The sequence below is a fragment of the Salvelinus sp. IW2-2015 genome, linkage group LG20, assembly GCF_002910315.2.
Source record: "Salvelinus sp. IW2-2015 linkage group LG20, ASM291031v2, whole genome shotgun sequence".
Lineage (NCBI taxonomy): Eukaryota > Metazoa > Chordata > Actinopteri > Salmoniformes > Salmonidae > Salvelinus > Salvelinus sp. IW2-2015.
Window position 1 is genome coordinate 16,378,125 of NC_036860.1, and position 23,673 is coordinate 16,401,797.

The 23,673-nt window shown below is 41.8% G+C and overlaps 1 protein-coding gene and 1 long non-coding RNA gene across 4 annotated transcripts; one reads left to right on the forward strand and one right to left on the reverse strand.

Moving 5' to 3' along the window:
• Positions 1 to 3,982: 3,982 nt before the first annotated feature.
• Positions 3,983 to 9,853, reverse strand: LOC111981544 (uncharacterized). The gene is made up of 3 exons (XR_002879604.1): positions 9,766 to 9,853; positions 5,018 to 5,123; positions 3,983 to 4,277 (listed from the first exon to the last, which is right to left on the reverse strand). It is a non-coding gene; the product is annotated as an uncharacterized lncRNA (long non-coding RNA).
• Positions 9,452 to 23,434, forward strand: LOC111981536 (uncharacterized). 3 transcript variants are annotated; one of them, XM_070449230.1, is made up of 7 exons: positions 9,847 to 9,937; positions 16,171 to 17,253; positions 17,409 to 17,474; positions 17,592 to 17,719; positions 17,855 to 17,989; positions 18,525 to 18,634; positions 22,213 to 23,434. In XM_070449230.1, the coding sequence occupies exons 2-4, from the start codon at positions 16,834 to 16,836 to the stop codon at positions 17,646 to 17,648; spliced, it is 543 nt and encodes a 180-aa protein (XP_070305331.1). In that variant the 5' UTR covers positions 9,847 to 9,937; positions 16,171 to 16,833; the 3' UTR covers positions 17,649 to 17,719; positions 17,855 to 17,989; positions 18,525 to 18,634; positions 22,213 to 23,434. The 3 variants fall into 3 exon arrangements, 2 of the variants coding, with proteins under 2 accessions (XP_070305331.1, XP_023868607.1); XM_024012839.2 differs by lacking the exon at positions 17,592 to 17,719; XR_002879601.3 differs by lacking the exons at positions 16,171 to 17,253; positions 17,409 to 17,474; positions 17,592 to 17,719 and adding an exon at positions 9,452 to 9,554 and having other exon boundaries at positions 9,838 to 9,937; positions 22,213 to 23,432.
• The last annotated feature ends 239 nt before the right edge of the window (positions 23,435 to 23,673 follow it).

Here is a 23,673-nt window from a genome sequence, read left to right on the forward strand (position 1 = left end):
TTTATGGCTGAGATCTTCTGTGGATCTGGCTTGATTCCAGTCGCTGTGAGAAGATGTCCTAAGTAGCTGACCTCTGTAGCGCCGACTGTGCTCTTCTCGGGGTTGAGGTTTCGGTCGTGCTCCTCTTTGGTTTGACCACAGACAAGGATGTCGTCCACAATTGCCACAACTCCATTGAGGCCTTCGTACACTTCGTCGATCTTTCGCTGAAACTCGTCTTGGGCTGAGATAATCCCAAAAGGCAGGCGACGGAACCTGTCGCGTCCAAACGGGTTGAATGTTGTGAGCTTAGATGGCTCTTCTGTGAGCTTTATAGCCCAATAGCCTGATCTTGCGTCCATGACACTGAAGTAGTGTGCGCCCTCTAGCTTGTGTGTGATGCCATTTAGCGTCGGTAAAGGATAATGGGGGCGTTTGATAGCCTTGTTCAAGTCTCTTGGGTCGAGGCATACTCGGAGCTTGCCTGTGCGTGGTTTCTCCACCACCACTAACGCGTTTACCCAGTCAGTCGGTTCTGTAACCTTGGTGACTATGTCAGATTGCTCCATGCTCTCCAACTCTTTCTTCAGACAGGCACGGAGAGCAAGGGGAATCTTTCTCAGTGGGTAGACCACAGAGGTTGCATCTGGGTCAAGGTGAATGGTACATTCTCCCCCAGGAATAATCCTATTCCTGTAAAAACATCAGCAAACTCCTCCAGTACATTTTCTGTCTCTACTGGTGCTGTCACTGATAAAACTAGCTTGATGAGGTCCATGTCTAAACATGCTTTAAGACCTAGCACTGCAGGTGCTCTAGTGTCAACAACGTAAAAGTCCAACATCATGTCACTTTTCTTGTATTTGCATTTGAAAGTGCATGTGCCTTTTACTGGGAGCTGTTCACCACCATAACCAGTCTGCGCGTGGTGGGCTGTAGCTCACATTCAGATGTCAAGCTGCAGTACTTATTCAGAGGAATAATGTTTATTTGTGCACCAGTGTCTAGTTTGAACTTTAGCTTTGTGCCTTGTGTTCCTATCTCAATGTCAGCAAAGGCTTGCTCTGTCTCTGATATTTGACTTTTCTGTGTCACTGAATCAATACAGTTCATCAGCGTTTGACTCTTTGATTGACATTTCATCTTCACTCACTGTGTGTAGTGTTTCCAAAGTAACGCTTCGAACACACCGACTGCGTCATTGCATCACTGCTGCATAACATTTTGCGCAGCTAGGCAACTATACTGATGCAGGTACCTTTTGCAAATGGTCGCATGCGGTTGGACACATGGAGGAGAGAATCATTTTCGCAGTATCCTCAAAACCGTGTCTTTTTGACACAACTGCTGACAGCTACAGGGACATAAACACAAAAAATGCTGCTTGGAGACAAGCGTCCACGATAGTAGGATTGCCAGGTCAGTTTAGTAGTGAGCTTGTGCTAGATGTGGCTAGTTAGCGTTAGCTASCTAGCTAACCTAGCCAATGAGGTGTGTGTGAAAGAAATAGTCAAATAAATTATGCTAGTTACTACCCCTGATAACTTTACCAAATTTTCATGTTTGAAAGAGTGCGAGTGTGTATGCTAGATAACTAGCAATAGAAATGGTAGATACTATTGTACCCCTGATAATTTGGTCAGATAACCATGTGTGTCTATGTGTATAGTAGGTGACATGTCCATGATAGCTATCTAATAACTATAGTTATGCTAGGTAATGGTTTGGCTTATCATGTTCATGTCTATGTAGAAGAAGACTGTAGGAGGAAGTGGAGAGGACTCAGGGACAGGTATCAGAGAGAGAGAAGGGCAGAGAAAGAGAAGAAGAGGTCTGGGTCAGCAGCTTCAGGCCAGCAGCCTTGGCGCTTCTGCCACATTCTTTATTTTCTGGATCCATTTATTTTGCCTAGGGCAACGAGTGGCAATTTTAAAGCCAGACCCCTTACGTCATCCACAAGTGTTGTCGCCACCGGTGCATCAAGAACCTCAACGTCACCTACAAGTGCGACCATCACCTCCACCGGTGTAGTGAGACCCTCTACAACATCATCCACGAGTATGACCACCACCGGTGCAGCCATGGAAGATGATGAAATGGAGGAAGCACCTCTGGATCTGGGACCACCTGAGATTATTATGACCCTCACGGAAGTGACCACTGAGGACCTCGTTGAACAGGATGTGGCCGTGGAGAGAAACAGAGAGAGAAACGAAGAGGAACAACATCACGCCAGGCGTCATCGGAGGTACCAGCCCCCAGCCCCCAGATCCACTCAACTCATTTCAGCAGAGGCTCCTCCAAGCCGTCGAGAGGGATGCCGCCCAACCTGATGCTCACAGGAAGGAGGATGAAGAGACCKTCTTTGCCATGAGCCTGGTGCCAGCACTGAAGAGGCTGCCTCAGCAAAGAAAAGCAGCAGTCAAGGTTAAAATGTATCAGCTGCTTTTCGAAGCTGAGTTCAATGGTACGTTTTTTTTTCTCCACATCACAGGTAGTGTCATAAGTGTGCGACAGTGAAGTAAAGTAGGTCATTTTTAGAGTATACTCATGTAGGTTAATTGGTATTTCAGATCAAAGTATTAATAAGAGGCAAATGTATAGCTGTTGTTTCTGGGTTAGAAAATATCCCAAAACAGTTTGCTGTCTAAATATTTGCCTGTCATATTCATCTTTTGATCTGAAATACAAATTCCATGAGTAAACAGCAAGTATTACCAACTTTAACCATAACTGTTTCCTGATATTTATGCCACTACCTACACTAATACAGCTGTAGTTAGTTACACATAAATACTCAACTTTTATGGGTAGAGGTACCATTAGTATACTTGTGAGCTTTGTATGTGTTGTTTTTCTCTCCCTTTCCAGATAATTGGAGCCCATTTAGCCGAGCAGCTCACAGGAAGGACACGGAAAAAAGCAGGAGTTGTCTGGTTGTGTTTTGACTCCCTCATTGTACCTTCTTTTCAACAACAGCGTCAGTTCTGTTCAAATTCACGTCAAATTCATAAAGTCAATTGTTTATAAAGTCTTAGGATAGACATTCGTTATTAGTGTTTAACATCAAGATTCTGAATAGTTGAACTCGAATACGGAAGTTTCCACAGATGCTACTTGGTCTCTTACGAGACTAAAGGTCAATATATTTATTTCCTTTAAAACCACTTGAAAACGCAGGTGTTGGAAACTTTTTGTGAAGTTATGTTCCATCGACTGGTCCATGACGTCCAGGGGCATTTGTTATGTTTAGCTGTGGTATGGCTACATATCATTTCCTTTTTTCAGAGACAGAGACACACACACACCTCTTCATACCTCAGATCTCCAGTGCCCTGCCCTGTCTCTCTTTATGGCCATGTCTGAAGTTCCCCTACTACATCTAGGCTTTATGAGTAGTCCCTGTATTGGTCTGCAGTTGTGCCAAAAATACATGCTCTTGCTGTTCTCTTACAGATTACAGGCTATACATTCATTTTGTGGAGATTAATTTTTTAACACGCACACACACTCTCTTTCAAATAGTTTTAATTTTTTTAAACATTTTTACAACACACATACCTGTCGTGTTCTTTCCTGTACTTGAATACTTATTAAATTATAATGTTTTCATAGTCAGTTGTTTCAGTTGTTTATTAATATCTAATTTAGACTTAATCTGCTTATTTCTTCCCTACACCTTTGCTGATCTAAGACAAGATGAAAGTAAAAACACATTCTCTTCCTAATTAGTTTTTTTTCCACCTGTATTTTGTCAGGCCAGTGAACATGGTGGTAAACTGTACTATTTGTATGGACCCTAGGTTACCCTTTCCCTTTGTTATCATACTAACTGTATGCCGTATAACCTTAATTAGTGCTCCCGCTCACCTGATGTACCATGCCAGGTGTGTATAATACTGACGTTAATGGGAGAGGGAAGTTTTTTTTTAAGGTGTGGTCTTTACTCCCAAATGTCACTTAAATATAGCTTCCAAATGAAGAGAGACAATGATACATAAAGTAATCTGGGGAAAAAATGCAATTGTATGGACAACGGTGGATGGTTCTTAAAATAACCTTTGTGTTATGGGGCTCTTAAAAGAGCCGTTTCACTCCACGGCATACTGCCATGGGACTTCACCTGCTGGCGATGAGAAGTAGGTGGTCAGCTTCTCCCTCACCTGGAGTGCCTGTCTGGGGGCGTTGTTGGCACCTGCCCTGGTGACATCAGGAAGGTGACCATTTGGCGTGCCCATCTCCATCCGGAGCGGCTCCTGGAATGACCTCCGCAGGTAGTTGTGGAGAACACATGTGGCCTTCACGCAGGCATCGACATTTGAGGGGCTGAGACCAAGCACTCTCCGATACATTCTCCATCTCCTACTCATATAGCTACCTCATTACTGTTTATTATGCTATACTAATTATATTGTAATACTCATCAACCATCATTAACAATGCCTTGAAACAGTACAATTCAGTCTATGACTATATCAATAAACTGTAGTCCAGGCCAACTCTACTCTTAGAAAGAATGGTACTATCTACTATCTAAGGGTTATCTGGCTGTCCCCATAGGAGATCCCTTTTAGGTTCCAGGTAGTACACCTTTTGGTTCCAAGTAGAACCCTATTGGGTTCCATGTATTAAGTATTATACCTGGAACCAAAAATGGTTATCCTATGGGGAAAGCAGAAGGGACACTTTTGGAACCTTTTTCTCTAAGAGTGTATGTATGTGAGTACAATAAGAATGTAATGAATGACTGTAACTGTCTTGAACAACAATGGGTCCTGGAAAAGACTAGCCTACCTTCATCAGGGCAGAAGGCACCTTTCTTTTCATTTGGTAACATTGCATAATTAAAAAAGGTTTATAAACCAACTTTGGGAAAAGTTATAGTCCCAATGAACATTCTGTAAAAATACATCTGATGTCAAATAGGGACRATTAACTTGAGCCCTTTAGCTAGCTAGGTTGCACATAAAAACAATGTATCAAATATCAATCAATTATGGTATCAAAGGCTTTAAAAATGTACTAGAATGTAGCTTACCGGAGACAAATCGCCAGGCGTTCAACTGGGCTGATGGACTCCCGGTAGTTGGTATCCATCCGGGCAGTGGTGGGCCGTCAGGGCCAGCAAGGCCTTCTCTGCTGGCCTAAACATCATCAGAATATATATATATTTTTTATATATATATTTTCCCACAAATATGTATWAAATTATTCCCCAGAGTAAGAGTTATACTCTTCATTTCATAGCTTTCCTCTTGGTTGCACTGCTTCCAGCCCCAGGTTGAGATTTGGAGGGCTGGTCTTTATGTTAGATCTTTTATCCAATCATATTCAGCCATCATGTGTTGCCAGGGGTCTAAAATCTGCCCTCAGGCCTTCAGAATCAACAGTGCGGGCGCTTGTAGCTTAAAGTGAATGGAAATGAAAATTTAGTGTCAACCAATCCACTTTAGAGTTGGCTATTGTACGCCTGCTGGCTGGCTCCAGTGTTACACAGGAGCCAGCTTGCAGGCGTAGTGCGTGCACGTCTTTTGATTGGATTACCAATATTGAGAGGCAGGTCCTATGGGCAGGTCTATGCAGAACCTCAGAACTAGGAAACTGAATTTGATAAACAAATTAATTTGCGTACTACTAAGCTGTTTTTTCAACCCACAATGGCGGAAGGAGGAGAAGATATCGATTTGGTCGAGGATATAATTATAACGCCATTCTCAAGACAAACTTTTGTCTTGAGAAAGGAGAGGTCGCCCGACGCCGACGCTACAAAGCCTGTCACAGGCGGGAAAGGGGTTCGTTCGCCACTTTCAAAGTTCCAACTACGAGCGCTATCAATGGCTCACAGGCTCCGAGAAGCACTGCAAACTGTACTGCTGGGAATGCCTATTATTTGCAAGTGATCGATTTGGTGTTTGGAGCCACACTGGCTTTGCAAACTTGAGTTGTCTAACCAAGGCAGCAACGAGACTCCAAAGTACGGCTGGGCACTTACAAGCAATGGTGCTTTTGAAAACTTTTGGGGACACCTGAGTGGATCTACAGCTCAACGAACAAGCGCGCAGGGCAACGGAGCTGCACAATGAAAAGGTGAAGAAAAATAGGGAAATATTGAAAAGACTCATTGATTGTGTCATGTTTTTGGGTAAACAGGAACTTTCWTTTAGGGGACACAATGAAAGTGCTGACTCCACAAACAAAGGGAACTACGTGGAGCTTCTTTCTTTTCTTTCTGAAAGCAACACAGATTTACAATACCACCTGTCCACTAACAAAGTGTTCATTGGGACGTCAGGCAAAATACAAAATGACCTAATTTATGCTATTGCTGAAGTGATGGGAGAAGAGATCAAAATGGAGATTAAAAAAGCTCCCTTTGTTGATGTTATGGTGGACGAGACAACAGATGTGGGAAATGCAGCACAGCTCTCACTCGTCCTACGTTATGTGACGGACACAGGAGTCAAGGAGCGATTTATCCGATTTGAAGATGTGACAAGCGGCAAGCGAGCTGATGACATTGCCGCTCTTATTTTCCGTTTCTTGGAGGAAAATGAATGTAGTCTGGATAAAGTTGTGGCACAGTGTTTTGATGGCGCAGCAGTCATGGCATCTGGACTCAATGGGGTGCAGGCTAAAGTTAAGGAGAGGGCACCGATGGCCTTATTCATTCACTGCTATGCACATCGACTAAAGTTAGTACTGACTCAAGGCGCCTCAAAACTTAAAGAATGCAAGGTCTTCTTTGCCAACCTCAATGGCCTTTCAGCATTTTTCTCACGATCCCCTAAGCGCACGCAACTGCTGGATGACATCTGCAAGCGTCGTCTTCCTAAGGTTGCACCACCGAGGTGGCAATATACATCTAGATTGGTCAATGCAGTCTTTGAAAAGAGAGTTGCCCTAAAGGACCTGTTTAACCACTTACTGGAACATCATGATGACCATGATGGGGATACTGTGCTTATGGCTGATGGATTTAATGCACGTTTGGATGATTTTGAGTTTTGTTTTTTGCTTGAAACATTCAATGGGATTTTTAATTATTCGGATGTGCTTTTTGGAATTCTACAGAAACAAACTTTGGATGTACAATTCTGCCTGACAAGGGTGAACGAGTTTTGTGACACAATTGAGCGAGAGAGGCGCAGGTTCAGTAAAATCTACGATGACACAGCGCGCATCTCAAGTTCACCCAGCGCACGCAGAGGCCCAGCACAAGGAGACCCTCGCACATACTACCAACAACTCCACAGCAATATTCTGGACAACATTCTTTGCCAGATATGAAACAGGTTTCAAGACCACGAAAAATGTATGTTTCTCTCCCCCCTGGACCCTCAGCACTTTCAGACCTACCGGAAAAAATTCCCGCAAACAGCCTCTCCATGTCACGGAACACTGTTCGACCTATCCAAGCTAAAAACAGAACTGACTGTAATGTATGCTATGACTGATTTTAAAGGGAAAAGTCCCTCTGATCTCCTTGATTTCCTTAAGCAGAAAAATCTGAATGAGGACATGGGGCAACTTTACACTTTGGCATGTGTGACAGTGACTATCCCTGTGTCCACGGCTTCTGTGGAGCGGTCATTCTCGGCCTTAAAGCGAATCAAAACGTATTCCAGAAATGCTACTGGACAGACTCGGCTTTCAGCATTAGCCTCCATGTCGATAGAAAAGGACTTATTGGTGGAACTAAAACGCACAGATAGACTGTACAACAGAGTCATTGAAGTCTTCTTGAGGAAAGAAAGGAGGAAGGATTTTGTGTTCAAATAATCAGTCTTTGGTGAGTAGGCATACAATGCATTTTATTTTTTATTAAATGTGTATGTATGTTTCGCATTTTATTTCGTTAATATTAAATAGCCTATATATTAACAAAATAAAATGGCAAATAGCCTATGTTGCAAATTATTTGTTTTCTTTCTTTTATTTTCAGTGAATAGTTGTGTCTTTATCATCACGGTGAAACTGCTTTGGGTGCGACAATGCGCTGTTTAGTGAACACACTGTATTTATTTTTTMMSGGACTTAAAGCTCAAAGTTTGTGGACCAGAAATGGATAGAAGAAGAATATTAATATAACTCTGTTGCACTCGACTATGTTCTTGCCTATTAGTTGAACTGTACTGTATTGTACTCTTCCCCTGCAACTCTCTGAATAAAAATGTCAATTTCAAGGTGACGCAACGCCTGGTTATACTGCGTTTCTGTCTAAATGTATAGTGTCTAGAGCCATGGCATCATGATGATGGTAATAAGAGGTGGATTAATTCGGGTGGGACTGTGTAGGACCTCACTGAAGGCCCAGGCCCCAGGCCCACGGCACGCCACTGCATCCGGGTGATCCTGGCTCCAACCATCTGGAGCAGGTGATCGAACTGGCTTCGGTCCAGACGAAAGTAACTTCGGAATTCCTCTCCAAACAGTCGAAGCTCTTGAATTAGACGCTCTTGAATTAGACGGTGGAACTCCCCTGCCTGCTTTCGGGACTTTAACCATCTCTGGACCCACACAGACCTGCGCTTTCGGCGGGGCTGGTCCCGGCCCAACAGCGCGATCAAGACCACCTTCCTCAACGTTGGTCTCATTGTTGAAAGAGTCTACTCTGCTATCTTGACTATTTATTATTGCATTTCGCTCCAAAACTGCATTTTGGAGGGAAATTATATTATAGGCTCTCACAATTAATTTGTGGATGTCATCGAATAAATAATATACTTGGCAAATAAATTAATAAAAAATGTAAAGAAATTATGCAATCAAACTGTTTTATGTAATCCCACATTTTTACTGAATATGTGTGCAAAAAAAAAATCTACATTCATATTTTGCCATTTTCTGTCAAGTTCACGCATACAACCTGATGCATACGTTCGATTTCCACACAGAACGCACTGCAACTGCCTCTGCAACGCAATGCTGGAAGGCAAATGCAGCGTTCCATTGGAAATGAATGTACTTCTGGTGTATCGAAACGCAATGACGAAGTCGGTGTGTTCGAAGCGTAAGCTCTGCACACTTTTGCAACGTGATTCCATTTTCCACATTTAGTATACTGTTTGCCTTTAGCTGGGCAATTTCCTTGTTCGCCATGCACTTTGTATCCACATGTTTTGAGTCTGTGTCGCTCTGTTTTGGAGTTATGTCTCTCCGTTCTAAAACGCGCACCGGAGGTGTGCTTTGATGTCTGCGTGCACTGCTTGTTCACGTGATGCCGCGCGAAATGGTTTTCATCTGAGCCAGTGCTAGTGTAACAGTATAACTTTAAACCGTCCCCTCGCCCCGACACGGGCGCGAACCAGGGACCCTCTGCACACATCAACAACGGTCGCCCACGAAGCATCGTTACCCATCGCTCCACAAAGGCCACGGCCCTTGCAGAGCAAGGGGAAACCCTACTTAAGTCTCAGAGCAAGTGACGTAACTTGATTGAAACGCTACTAGCGCGTACCCGCTAACTAGCTAGCCATTTCACATCCGTTACACTAGCTCGTGAGATCTGGCTATGTCGATAGCTTTGTCCAGCGTTAGCTCAGACCCAACATTCAAAAGTTTCTCTTTCACTCGCGGTGAGTGTATTCCAAATACAATACGGTCCCTGACTATCTCATCCTTGTTTTCATAATCACACTCTTTCACACGCAGACGCAGCTCTGTCTCAAACTGTTCAAAAGACTCGCTAGCTCCTTGTACTTTCTCATGGAATTTGTACCTAGCGAAAATCGTATTGGTCTTCGGCACAACATATGCATCAAAACGATCGTAGTATGTTTTCAGTACCTTTGATTCAGCCTCGGTAAGTGTCCATGTGTTGTAAATATCTCTCCCTTTTTCGCAGATCCAGAGGAGCAGATCCAGAGGAGCAGGTAGCTGCATTTTTCCTCTTCTCTTTCCTTCAGAGGACCCGTGAACATTAGCTCCACATGCTGTTTGTACTTACGCCATCCATCGGGTAAGTTTGTAGACTCCCAGTCCATTCGAGGTGAAGGAACTCCAGAAAAAATCCATCTTTTAAGACCTTTTACTCTGACACCATGTCTTGTTTTGCACGCTTTGTACAAAATAATAAAATGCAGTACTACAGGATATTTCTTAACGTAGCTCTTTATTAGCTAGCTATATTCACGTATCTCCAACCATGATCAACTGKCCATGACCTAACCATCTGGGTGGTCTTAACCAATCATAGCACATACGGCGGTAAAATGCATCCAATTATTATTCAGTATGTTTACACATATGAATATTACACATATGACCGCACTCAACCCCAGTGGCCAAGTATCAACATTCAATCAAACCTGGGGCCTTACGTAATCAAGTGTCTCAGAGTAGGAGTGTTCCTCTCGGATCAGTTTTGCCATTTACAACAAGAATAAGATTATAGACACATCGTAGATCAGCACTGACTCTCTTTTGGGGGCCCTAACCAATATTTGGTTTGGGGGCTCCCCACCTCGCTGACATTTTAGTTCCCCCCCCTTGACGGCGGAGAGAAATTGAAATTGTTGAATTTATTTACATTTCAATTGTGGCAATTTTGCCATTGGGCGGAGAGAAGTTCAGCATTTTTTTTATACATTTCATGCAATTAGACTAATTTTGCCATGGAGCCGAGAAGGTGCAGTACTACAGTGAATTTGCTGCAATTCTGCACATTTTGCTAAGACTTATGCAATGTTAACCATATCTGAGTGAGAGTGACTAACAAAATCATTGGGGGCCTCCTGGAGGCCCTTGGGCACGTGCCCAGTCGGTATCGGGCCATTATTACTAGAAGTTTAGATAACTGGCTAGACTAACTTAACAATCTAAATTTTTGTAGCTGATATGGCTAATTGTGACTGACAATACTTGTTCTAATATTTATTATATACATTTTTAGGATTGTGTGTTTTGTATTGTTAGGTATTACTGCATTGTTGGAGCTAGAAACCAACATTTTGCTGCACCTGCGATAACATATGTGCATGTGACAAACTTTTATTTTCTAACCAACTGCACAATCAAATCTCAACATTTCCCCTTGTGTATTTTACTATTCTAACACATTACTMTTGTTAAAAAATAAATAATAATTATAATAATGATCGGTTGACCCCTAGCTACTGCTTATGTCGATTATGCCTGCAGCCCACTGTGGTTATGCGTCATAGCGTAATTCCATCTTCCCTGGAAGTAATCATTGCTTAGACATAATTGGGCAAGTCATGTATTTAGAAATGATCATTGATTACGGGGGATATGGTTTTATTTTTTCAGCTAATGTAATTCACTTTCAATCCATGTCCTTTACGTTCAATGTCAAATTCTGCATACTGATTATTTCCATTCAAAATGAAGTAACGGGTGTAGAATGTAACAGGTCTCAATTTATTCTGAATGGACCCCAATCTGGCTTGGTAAACTATTTGAAGCACTAGGGGACATTTTTCCATATAACATTCCATATAGTTAGCCTGTAACTGTCTGGAAAACTTGTCCTAAGTGTCATCTCCATACTTATCCCAATGTAATTTTCTTTATCAGAATGCCAAAAAGAAAGAGGGCCCCAACTTTTGATGACATTGCCTCAGTTGTTAAAAGGCTAGGCCTCTCACCAGATGAAGTTACAGCAGCGGGCTACCATCAGGAAAATGTATGCTGGTCATTGAACTGGAAAGGTCGAACACCCTCAGCTATCGTCATCAACTCTCTGTGGAGTAAGGGAAGGATAGCCAATGCGCAACCCCCCTCCGTCTCCCAGATTGCCCCATCACTACCCCAGGTCCACCAATCAATACCCCAGCAAGGATACACCACTCGCCTGCTGCCTTTAACACCAGCACAAGTAGCTGAAATTATTGAAACGGTTGATCGCGCTAACATATCCCACCTTCCAACACTCCACCGCAAGCCTGGAGACATTTTTATGTTTGCGCGTAGTTCCTTGTCATTTGATGACTGGAAGGCGGACCAAAAGCGATGGATTCAGAAGGGATCCCACAGCCTTCCTCGCCGTTCACCACAACTAAGGGTACTATGCAGGGAAGGAAGCACTAGGGCTCCAAAAAAGGGAATATGGTTTGCTGCATCAGCCTCATACTGTGCTAATTCACTACTTTGGTGAGCAGGCACACTCCGCTGTCCCCCACCCCCACGGCAACAGCCAACAGTAGCAAGCAAGGGATTTCATCTGATCGGCTCCCTCAATTATAGATGAAATGTCCAGGCGAAAGACTGAAACACCTGGCAAAGTATACTCAGACTAGAGGTTGACCGATTATGATTTTTCAATACCGATTATTGGAGGACCAAAAAATGCCGATAAAGATTAACTTTTACTTGGTACTCATCCCGGATCCGGGAGCACCCCCCACAGTAAAAAAGCTGACTAGCATAGCCTAGCATAGCGTCACAAGTAAATACWAGCATCTAAATATCATTAAATCACAAGTCCAAGACACCAGATGAAAGATACAGATCTTGTGAATCCAGCCATCATTTCTGATTTTTAAAATGTTTTACAGGGAAGACACAATATGTAAATCTATTAGCTAACCACGTTAGCAAAAGACACCACTTTTTTTACTCCACCACTTTTTTACTCCATCAGTAGCTATCACTAATTGGACTAAATAAAGATATATATAGCCACTAACCAAGAAACAACTTCATAAGATGACAGTCTGATAACATATTTATGGTATAGCATATGTTTTTTTAGAAAAATGTGCATTTTTCAGGTATAAATCACAGTTTACCATTGCAGCCACTATCACAAAACTCACCCAAAGCGACTAGAATAACTACAGAGACCAACGTGTATTACCTAATTACTCATCTTAAAACATTTCTGAAAAATACACAGCGTACAGCAAATGAAAGCCCAACATCTTGTGAATCCAGACAATATTTCAGATTTTCTAAGTGTTTTACAGCGAAAACACAATATATCGTTATATTAGCATACCACATGAGCTAACCTCACCCCAGCATTGATTCAAGGCAAAAAGCGCGATAACGTTATCACCACCAAAATATATACATTTTTTCACTAACCTTCTCAGAATTCTTCAGATGACAGTCCTGTAACATCATATTACACAATGCATATAGAGTTTGTTCGAAAATGTGCATATTTAGCATCACAAATCGTGGTTATGCTATGTAATCAGTCAAAACATGGCATGCATTCTGGCCGGCGCCATCTTGGAAGGGCACCTAAGTTTACGATTATTTATCGATTAGATTGACTAAAAAAATACAGGTTGGACAGCTAATGAAAGATGCATTGGTTATTAATGCAACCGCTGATTTAGATTTTTTAAATTAACGTTACTAGACATACAGTGTGCGTTYCAGCCAGACTAGTGCCGCAATAATGGCCGAAAAATGCGTTTACATTTTTCCACATAAATACGGAATAAAATCATAAATAGCTCTTACTTTTGGACGAGCTTCCATCAGAATCATGGACAAGGTGTCCTTTTGTCCAAAAGAATCGTTGCTTTGTTGTAAAACGTCCACTTCAACTTCGGAACTAGCAGCTAACAGTAGCTACGTGGCACACACATGTCCAAATCCTCAAACGCAATACTACGAAAATTCCGAAAATAGCAATATACTCGCATAAACTGATATAAATCGGTTTCAAATAACTTCGTTATGATGTTTCTAACACCTATACCGAATTAAATTACAGATGGACATATCTAAGGCCGATAACTGAGCGTTTCAAAATGCTATCCTGGGGTCTTGCGTTGCGTAATGGCGGAAGTCGAAAAGAGAGCGCACCTCGTTCCTTGCCCTTTTATAAGCTCTGAGAAATACGTAGAAACACCATTCCACTTCTCATTGGTTACCGACATCCAGGGGAAGGCGGGTGCAGTTCATTTCGATCCATAGGGCACACACAGAGCTTTAAACTGATCCGAGATCAGAGCCTAGTTTTCAGACCTTCGCATGTCCTGTCATGATTTTTGCTGTAGAAAGAGTTCTGGTTCACCCACAGACATAATTCAAACGGTTTTAGAAACTAGAGATTGTTTTCTATCCAATAGCAATAATAATATGCATATTGTACGAGCAAGAATTGAGTATGAGGCAGTTTAATTTGGAGACGATATTTTCCAAAGTGGAAACAGCACCCCCTGTATTGAGAAAAGGTATAAATCAGCCGATTTTTTTCCAATTTATTTGTAATAATGACAATTACAACAATACTGAATGAACACTTATTTTAACTTAATATAATACATCAATAAAATCAATTTAGCCTCAAATAAATAATGAAACATGTTCAATTTGGTTTAAATAATGCAAAAACAAAGTGTTGGAGAAGAAAGTAAAAGTGCATTATGTGCCATGTAAGAAAGCTAACGTTTAAGTTCCTTGCTCAGAACATGAGAACATATGAAAGCTGGTGGTGGTTCCTTTTAAATGAGTCTTCAATATTCCCAGGTAAGAAGTTTTAGGTTGTAGTTATTATAGGAATTATAGGACTATTTCGCTCTATAACGATTTTGTATTTCATAATACCTTTGACTATTGGAGTTCTTAAGGCACTATTAGTATTGCAGTGTAACAGTATAGCTTCCATCCCTCTCCTCGCCGCTACCTGGGCTCGAACCAGGAACACATCGAAACAGCCACCTCGAAGCAGCGTTATCCATGCAGAGCAAGGGGAAACAACTACTCCAAGTTCAGAGCGAGTGACGTTTGAAACGCTATTAGCGCGCACCCCGCTAACTAGCTAGCCATTTTACATCGTTAACACCAGCCTAATCTCGGGAGTTGATAGGCTTGAATCATAAAACAGCGCAATGCTTCAAGCATCAAGAGCTGCTGGCAAAACGCACGAAGTGCTGTTTTGAATGAATGCTTACGAGCCTGCTGGTACCAACCATCGTCAGACTGCTCTATCAAATCATAAACTTAATTATAACATAAATAACACACAGAAATACGAGCCTTAGGTCATTAATATGGTTGAATCCGGAAACTATCATCTCGAAAAAAAAACCTTTATTCTTTCAGGGAAATACGGAACCGTTCTGTATTTTATCTAACGGGTGCATCCATAAGTCTAAATATTCCTGTTACATTGCACAACCTTCAATGTTATGTCATAATTACGTAAAATTCTGGCAAATTAGTTCGCATAAAGCCAGGCGGCCCAAAACTGTTGCATATACCCTACTCTGCATGCAATGAACGCAAGAGAAGTGACACAATTTCACCTGGTTAATATTGCCTGCTAACCTGGATTTCTTTTAGCTAATATGCAGGTTAAAAATATATACTTCTTTGTATTGATTTTAAGAAAGGTATTGATGTTTATGGTTAGGTACACGTTGGAGCAACGATAGTCCATTTTCGGGAATGCGCACCACATCGATTATATGCAACGCAGGACACGCTAGATAAACTCGTAATATCATCAACCATGTATGTTATAACTAGTGATTTGATTGATTGATTGTTTTTATAAGATAAGTTTATTGCTAGCTAGCAACTTACCTTGGCTTCTTACTGCATTTGCGTAACAGGCAGGCTCCTCGTGAGGCAGGTGGTTGAGCGTTGGAACTAGTTAACCGTAAGTTGCAAGATTGAATCCCTGAGCTGACAAGGTAAAAATCTGTCGTTCTGCCCCTGAACAAGGCAGTTAAACCCAGTTCCTAGGCCGTCATTGAAGATAAGAATGTGTTCTTAACTGACTTGCCTAGTTAAATAAAGGTGTAAAAAAAAAAAAAAAAAAGAGGCAAAATCTGCATCCACAAATACCCATTTCCGATTGTTATGAAAACTTGAAATCGTCCCTAATTAATCGGCCATTCCGATTAAATGGTCGACCTCTAACTCAGACATGACCAATAACCCACCACCACCCCCAAATGCATCATTCATGCCAGTGTACCAACCTCGCAACATGGCACAAGTGAAGAACACAATTTGTCGAGCAAGGGACGTCACTGTTTTGGACTGGGACAAGTTGGTGGCAACACATTTGGTGACATTCTCCCCGGGTTTTGTCACCCATATGGAGACTTGACCCGCAACCCTTCTGGTGGTGGCAGAACCAGAAATGGTTGAAGAGGCCAAGGCAGTCATTAAGAGCAAACACCAAGGAGCACACATTTTTCACTATGACACCATGTTTGACATGGGCAATTTTTGTTTAACCCCTTGTTTTCTGTCATGTAGCGTTTCAAGAGGCACCTGTCCTTCCCCTGGCATTCCTCATTCACACCACCCAGCACATGGAAAACCACAAACAGTTATTTCGCACCATCCTTTCACTCCTTCCCCAACTATCAACAGCAACCTTCTGCACAGACGGTGAGGCGGCTATTGAGGGAGCAATCCAGTCTGTGCTGCCGCAAGCCAGGATTGTCAATTGCTGGAACCACATCCCGAACAATGTGAAGCACAAGATGGGATCAGAGGGTTCCCAAGCTGTGGCTGATTACCAGCAGGCCATCAAAGAGCTCTTGGCCTTGAAATCAAGGAGCGACTACGAATGCACACTGGAGAGTGTGTGTCCACTGGAGTCCTGATCTCGAGGCTTACTTCCATCAGTCGCTGTCCGACGCCATGGACAAGAGCGCACAATATGTGCTAAACAGCTTGGGCATCCAGTCAGACTGAATTACCAACAACTGCTTAGAGAGCTTCAATGCTGTCCTCAAGGCATTGGTTGGATGGAAGGTGAGAGTAAATAAATTGGTGTATCTACTCTACCAACTCCAAACCAATGCCTTGAGGGAAGTGCTGCGTGGCTACTGTAACCTAGGGAATTTCCACCTGACCCCTGATTGCCATGAGCAATTTTCCAGGCGAACGCCCACCACCAGTTTCCCCTACCACATGTCGGAAGACAACATGGTGTCCTTTGCTGAAGGCATCCAGTCCTGTGTGGCACAGGAAAAGGTTGACATGGCAGAAACTGGAGCGGAGGCCTTGGTCAAGATGATTGTTGCAAAAGGACGAATCCTCCTGGTGCCAAGCACCCAATCATTCCTCTACCAGAGCTTCTCAGACAAGCAGCACGTTGTTACTCTGTTGTCAATGGAGACGTGCTCCTGCTCTGCATCGGACAGTAACCAGAGGTGTGTCCACAGACTGGCAGCTGTACTGGCCATTGGCGGAAGTGTGGACAGTCCTATGCCAATAAAGCTGAGGACAAGGCATCTGGGCGCAAAACGCTCTGGCCATAAGTGTGCCACCAAGGAGCATGTCCAGACGGCCGCTAAACGCCAGGAAGAACAATCAACCGTTGATCAACAGGTCTGTCCTATTTGTTCCTAGATTTTGTCTTATTTGGGTCTGTCACAAAATGTTGACAATTTTACTGAGCCATGTGGTCCTCATGGGTTTTATGTATATCCATTAACACGAAATGCAGGCCTGTCTCAAACTGAACTGTCACCATTATTCAATAGGGTGACCAATTCCAACAGTCTCTGTCTGAGAAACACCCCAGCAGGGATGACGAATTGGAGAATAGAGTAAGTGGAATGTGACTGTTTTGGTTACATTCTGCATGTTTTCCTACTGCATGTTGATCATCTGTACAGTCAGGCAGTTTGGACAACAGATTATGACCATAATCTGTTTGCCCACAGTTTCTTCACCTATACAATGGTATGGCGTGCACTGGGCAACCGCAAGGATTTTGTTGAAGGGATTTGTTGCCATTCTGTACCTCCATGACTTCCTAACGTTGAAGCCCAATGAGTGGCTTAGTGGGGAGGTATGTTCAGGTCGCCCACATGTTATGGTTGAATTGTATGACATTTCCATGGGTGCAGTTGATATAAAGTACAATTAGACTGCGTTGCCTGGGCATCATGTCAACTTTGACCAACCATATGCCATTCTGCTTTAGGTAATGGACTTCTACCTCCAACTGAAGAGGATTGACCTTCAAGTGGAGAGGGATGTTTTTATTGTGATTCACCTTCTGGCAGGGAGTATCCTGCATGGGGATAAGGTGGTGATGCACAAGAACACCTTGTCAAAGGTAAATGCATGTCCACAGAGTTGTTTTTGTGTCATGGTTCTAAATAAGAGGCTAGAGGGGTCAATGTGTGTTCCTGACAAACGATGGCCTGCCACACCATACAAATGTATCTTCAGTCCTCTTCTTGTAGTCATGTGCACACCTAAGAAAATGGTCTGAAACGGGATGGGACCCATGTGCACGTGTTCAAGGAGAAAACAAAACTGTTGGTAGCCGATGTGCTATGGTGTGCACTAATGAATATGACCCCGGTCAATGGAGAACCTGGTTGCTATGTGACAAATTCTATATGAAATGTTGCCATAATATCGTCAAGTCAGTGGAGCTTCAATATCACCAGTGTGCTGGCTTGTTTTCATGATTACAGTCAAGCAACAAATGTTTTCCAAAGTGTAAGACTATCTCAATGAATCAGCTGATTACTATTAAGATGACAAGGCAGTTGAAGGCCTGCTTTCACATTATTTGATATTTCCCAATGGCTTTATAGATGGTAGACATTATTTATCCCATCGTCTGTTTATGTACTACCTAGATGGCCAGAGTTAATGCAGTGGGAGAAGGCACTAAGTGACCCAACTGTCCCAATGCATGTTAACATCGGTGTGGCCAGAATGGAGGTGGCGAAAGAGATCCTGGACAAAGGTGAGATTGTCTATCACTTAAAGAATCTGACAATGTAAAGTTGAAGGATTGCAGCRTAGTCTACATCATACACTGATCCTTGAGTCATTACCATGTGATGGTATATAAGGTGATACAGCCCAGCAGCCAAGTCAAGTCACTGCTGGCTTATCTCATTTACTGTTACTACATTGTCCTGGCCCCACTTTAACAGACTATTAATAGTGTTCGATAGCACTATTGTTTTACCTGCCATTTTTGAGGTTGGCAACGTTTTGTAGTTTTAGCCTACATGGAGATGAAAGTAGCTGACCGACTACATTATAAATTCTAAGTAGCCTATAGCCTAACATAACTTCCCCCATGTTTGGTTGTAGCTCGGAGGTTACTTTGTTAGAATTATTCATTTCGTTGTTGGTAAACATAGAAAGACCCCACTGCTGAAAGAGACACAAAGCCCGACTGAACATATATATWTTTTTTTACTTAACCTTTAACTAGGCAAGTCAGTTAAGAACAAATTCTTATTTACAATGACGGCCTACCGGGGAACAGTGGGTTACTATTTTTACTCAGTACTTTGTAAATTAGATACTTTTTACTTTGAAGGTTTTCGTCAACCTCTGCTCAGACTTAAATAGCAGTTCCAAGAACCTCCACCAGGGTTGACTGTAGCATCCTTAAAACGTATAAAAAGGAGACACAAGATGACACCCCACACTAATTTTAGATCCCAATGAGCAGTGCTTAATTTGAGCCAGATCCTGCCGGAACAGGATCCGGCACCTCTCAGTTTTTTACTTTTTTATTTCCGGAACCTATTTGCCTGTTTGCAATGTAAAAATTCAAATTAAAGCAATCAGAGTTAGGCCAATTCAAGTTGACTACTCTGTAATTCTCCTGGCTGCACCCTAAAAAACGTAATGTGAAAACCTGCCTGATAATTGATTTGTGTTGGGCTGGACCGGGTTTATGATTTTCCCAACATTGTAGCCTGTATAGACCAACGTGTGGCCATTTCTGTTTTGAGAAGTGTGCCTGTATCTCGCACAGAACTAGAATGAGATATACTTTCTATGATATCTCTCCCTCTCTCTCTACTGTGATAGACATGAGCCTGCAACTCTCATCTCGCCAGCGTTGCACTTCGTCATATATTTCCTTATAGAATCATAGCCGCGCGAATGGTTCTGGAGGTGCCTCAGCGGCACTCCTGATAAATTGAAATCAAATACAATGCGCCGAATACAACAGGTGTAGACTCTAACGTGAAATACTTACTTACAAGCCCTTAACTCTATTTCTTGAACTGCATTGTTGGTTAAGAAAATATTTACTAAATAAACAAAAATACATTTGCCGAAGTTATATCATTACTGCTGTCTGTTCAGAAAGAAATTAAATACCTCAGAATAGTACACCAAGAGTAGGCATATAACTTAGCCACAGATGATCAATAGTTTCTTTTAAAAAATTGCCTAGCTGTGGATTGTGTGTAGCCCAATCATGAGGAATGCTTACAGTCGGGAACACACGGCAATCTGTCAGTGAACAGCATGCAGCCAAAACAGGATTTTACCTAGCAAAACAGAGATAAGCTTTTGGCACGAGTGCACCACCTGCGAGTGAGCTGAGCATCAGTGGGTGAGTCAGTGAAACTGGAAAGCTTTTTTAGGACTATAATTTCCTCCTCACATTGTAGAATATGTGTCTCTCCACACACCTACAGTAGGTCTAGGCTATTGATGGATTGAAGACATGGTCGTTTTTATTGATCTCATATTCTCAGTTTGTCAGTGTCAAAGTAGCCTGTCATTTCGATCATTTGTGAGGTAGTAAAAAAATATTCTGCTAAAGTCTCCAGTCATCTAAAATTATGTAGAATTGCATGAAATGTGCTTATTAAGGCCACATTTTTCCTGAACCCTAAGCTATTTAAAAAAATCCCCATGTGTGCAACTTCTGCAACCGCCTATACTGATCTATGCCGGTATGCAAAAGCAATGATAATGCATGGAATGCTTTATTATAAAGTAGTTTTTTTTCATGCATTCTGGTACCTCAGCGTACTCCGGGTCACCCCCCTCTCTGGCTCACTTTTTGTTCCTGCACTTCCCAATTTACAAATTAAGCACTGCCAAGGTGTCTTTATTTTCATAAGCTCTCACTCACATCACTTTTTCCGTTGCCATCTTTCATTTATGGCATTTCAACATTGATACAGAGGGGCACATCACACTCATGTCTTTTCTTGGCACTCCGCACGCACGCACACACACACTACTGTAGCATATTGTTTACATTTCTCAAATTTAGTCATCCACTGACATGGGCACAGAGGTATGTACAGTCATTTTCTGTGTGGTGGGCAAATTTGGTTGAACAGGAGAAGAGGATGTGATTACTTGTGGGGGTGGTGGGTTCAACAGCTGCAGGGAAGCTGATTGGTTGCTTTGGCTATCACATCTTCTTGATTAAAAGAAAGACATATTCAGAAATTAGTTGGACATTGCCTACCTTGTACAATACTGTAATCACTGAATGAAGTAACATATCATCCACATATAAAATGTAATCAATTAGATAAATAATGCTAGCACATAAAGTTATATTATCGTAGAATAGGCTACTCCTGTATGCACACTATAATAGGATACCGTTATGATACTGGCGTGAATTTAGGTCTTCAATCGAAGTTGTATGTTGTACCTCGTTTCCGCCCTTCAAGGAAAAGTAGTTATGCATCCCCCATTCAATTCAATGCAGGTGTGAATGTCCCATAGCTCTAGCACACAATGGCATGTAGGGGTAGTGTATTACAACGTACCATTTTTATATATCCTATAGCACATGTTTGTATATTTTCATTTACAATTTCATTAATCCATGAAATAAATAATACTAGCACATCAAATTACATTATTATTGTACACTAGCCTACTCCCCTATCGACACAGTAATTAATATTGCCTGCGTTCCTTCGACATTACAAATAAACCAAATTTGCCTTATCAACACAGTAGGCCTAAATATTTCTTAACAATATTGTAACTTAAATATACTTACTCCTCAATTACTTCTCAAAAGGACATATTGTGGATTCTTTTAATCTTCTCTAAAGAAACTATTTGGGGCAGACACTCGAAAGTTGTTGTGCGGTGTACCATTTATTTGCCATAGTTTTTCCTGTTAAAAAAACAAGCTCTCAAATACCTTGCTCGTCTCTCACTCTATGAACGGTCACTGATATTCAGATTCCTTGGGACGTCCCTACCCTGAACCAAACCCTAAACCCTAACTATAATCATAACCCTTACCTAACACTAAACTTAACCCTTACCTTAGCCATTTTACATTTCTACTTGAGGTAGGGACATATAAGGGACTCTGCCGCCCCAGTTATGGTTAGAGCGTTGGACTAGTAACCGAAAGGTTGCAAGATCGAATCCCCGAGCTGACAAGGTAAAAATCTGTCGTTCTGCCTCTGAACAAGGCAGTTAACCCACTGTTCCTAGGCCATCATTGAAAATAAGAATTTGTTCTTAACTGACTTGCCTAGTTAAATAAATGTAAAATATTAAAAACATTTTTTTTTAAAGGATCCCGGATAGCACGGAACCTCTGGGAAATCCTATGAACTCCTCTACACGATTGAAGGTCAAGGACACAACTCCTATTGGTTCTGACATACTGAGAACTTGTAACAACACTGTCTGTGATTGGCTAACAATGTTTAGATCTGTATACAGTGAGATAAGATAATGTACCATCCCATGAGGTGTTGAGGGAAAGCAAGATTACCTATCAAATCACATTTTATTTGTCACATACACGTGTTTAGCAGATGTTATTGTGAGTGTAGCGAAATGCTTGTGCTTCTATTTTGACAGTGTAGCAATATCTAACAATTTCACAACAAATACCTAATACCCACAAATCTTATTAACATGCAGGCATCCCACAGACGTTTGTAAAGCGTTGATATCACGTCATGTCAGTCAAATGTTCAATGGTAGGCGACAGCCACACGGTGGTACTGTTGCTTAGGCTTAATTTTGGCCTGAATCACTCCCCATAGCGCTCGCACAACAGGTTTTGCATTTGTATTTATTATGGATCCCCATTAGGCAGCAGCTGCTCTTCCAGGGGTCCAGCAAAATTAAGGCAGTTATACATTTTTATAAACATTACAATACATTCACAACAGATTAAGTGTGTGCCCTCAGGTCCCTACTCTACTATCACATATCTGCAACACAAAATCCATGTGTACATGTGTATGTTATCATGTGTCTGCCTGTTTGTTGCTTCAGTCTCCGCTGTTCCATAAGATGCATTCTTATCTGTTTTTTTAAATCTAACTTTACTGCTTGCATGTGTTACTTGATGTGGAATAGAGTTCCATGTAGTCATGGCTCTAAATAGTACTATGCGCCTGGTCAGAGAGGAAGAGGGAGGCCCAACTCAGTAGAAAATCTGTCTCCCTCCAGCAGGTGTCTTTTTTGTGGGGTTTCGCCCACCAAGCAAGGAATTTTTGCATGGCGTTCAATGAGTATTGAATTTGGTCAACAAGGAAATGAATGGCTTATTTGCTACATTTTTTAAATGTTTAAATTTAACCTTTATTTTAATAGGGAAGAGATATTGAGACCTAGGTCTATTTTTCAAATGCACCCTGCATAATACATCATAAATACACACATTATACACAAAATATATATACACTGAACAAAAATGTAAATGCAACATGTAAAGTGTTGGTCCCATGTTTCAGAACTGAAATAAAAAGCTTATTTCTTTCAAATGTTGTACACAAATTTGTTTACATCCTTGTTAGTGAAAATGTCTCCTGTACCATGATACTCCATCCACCTGACAGGTGGGGCATATCAAGAAGCTGATTAAACAGCATGATCATTACACAGGTGCACCTTGTGCTGGGTACAATAAAAGGCCACTCTAAAATGTGTAGTTCAAATCAAATGTATTTGTAGGTTAGCAGTAAAACCTTGAAATCAGCCCTTGCCTTAACAGGAAGCCAGTGTAGGGAGGCTAGCACT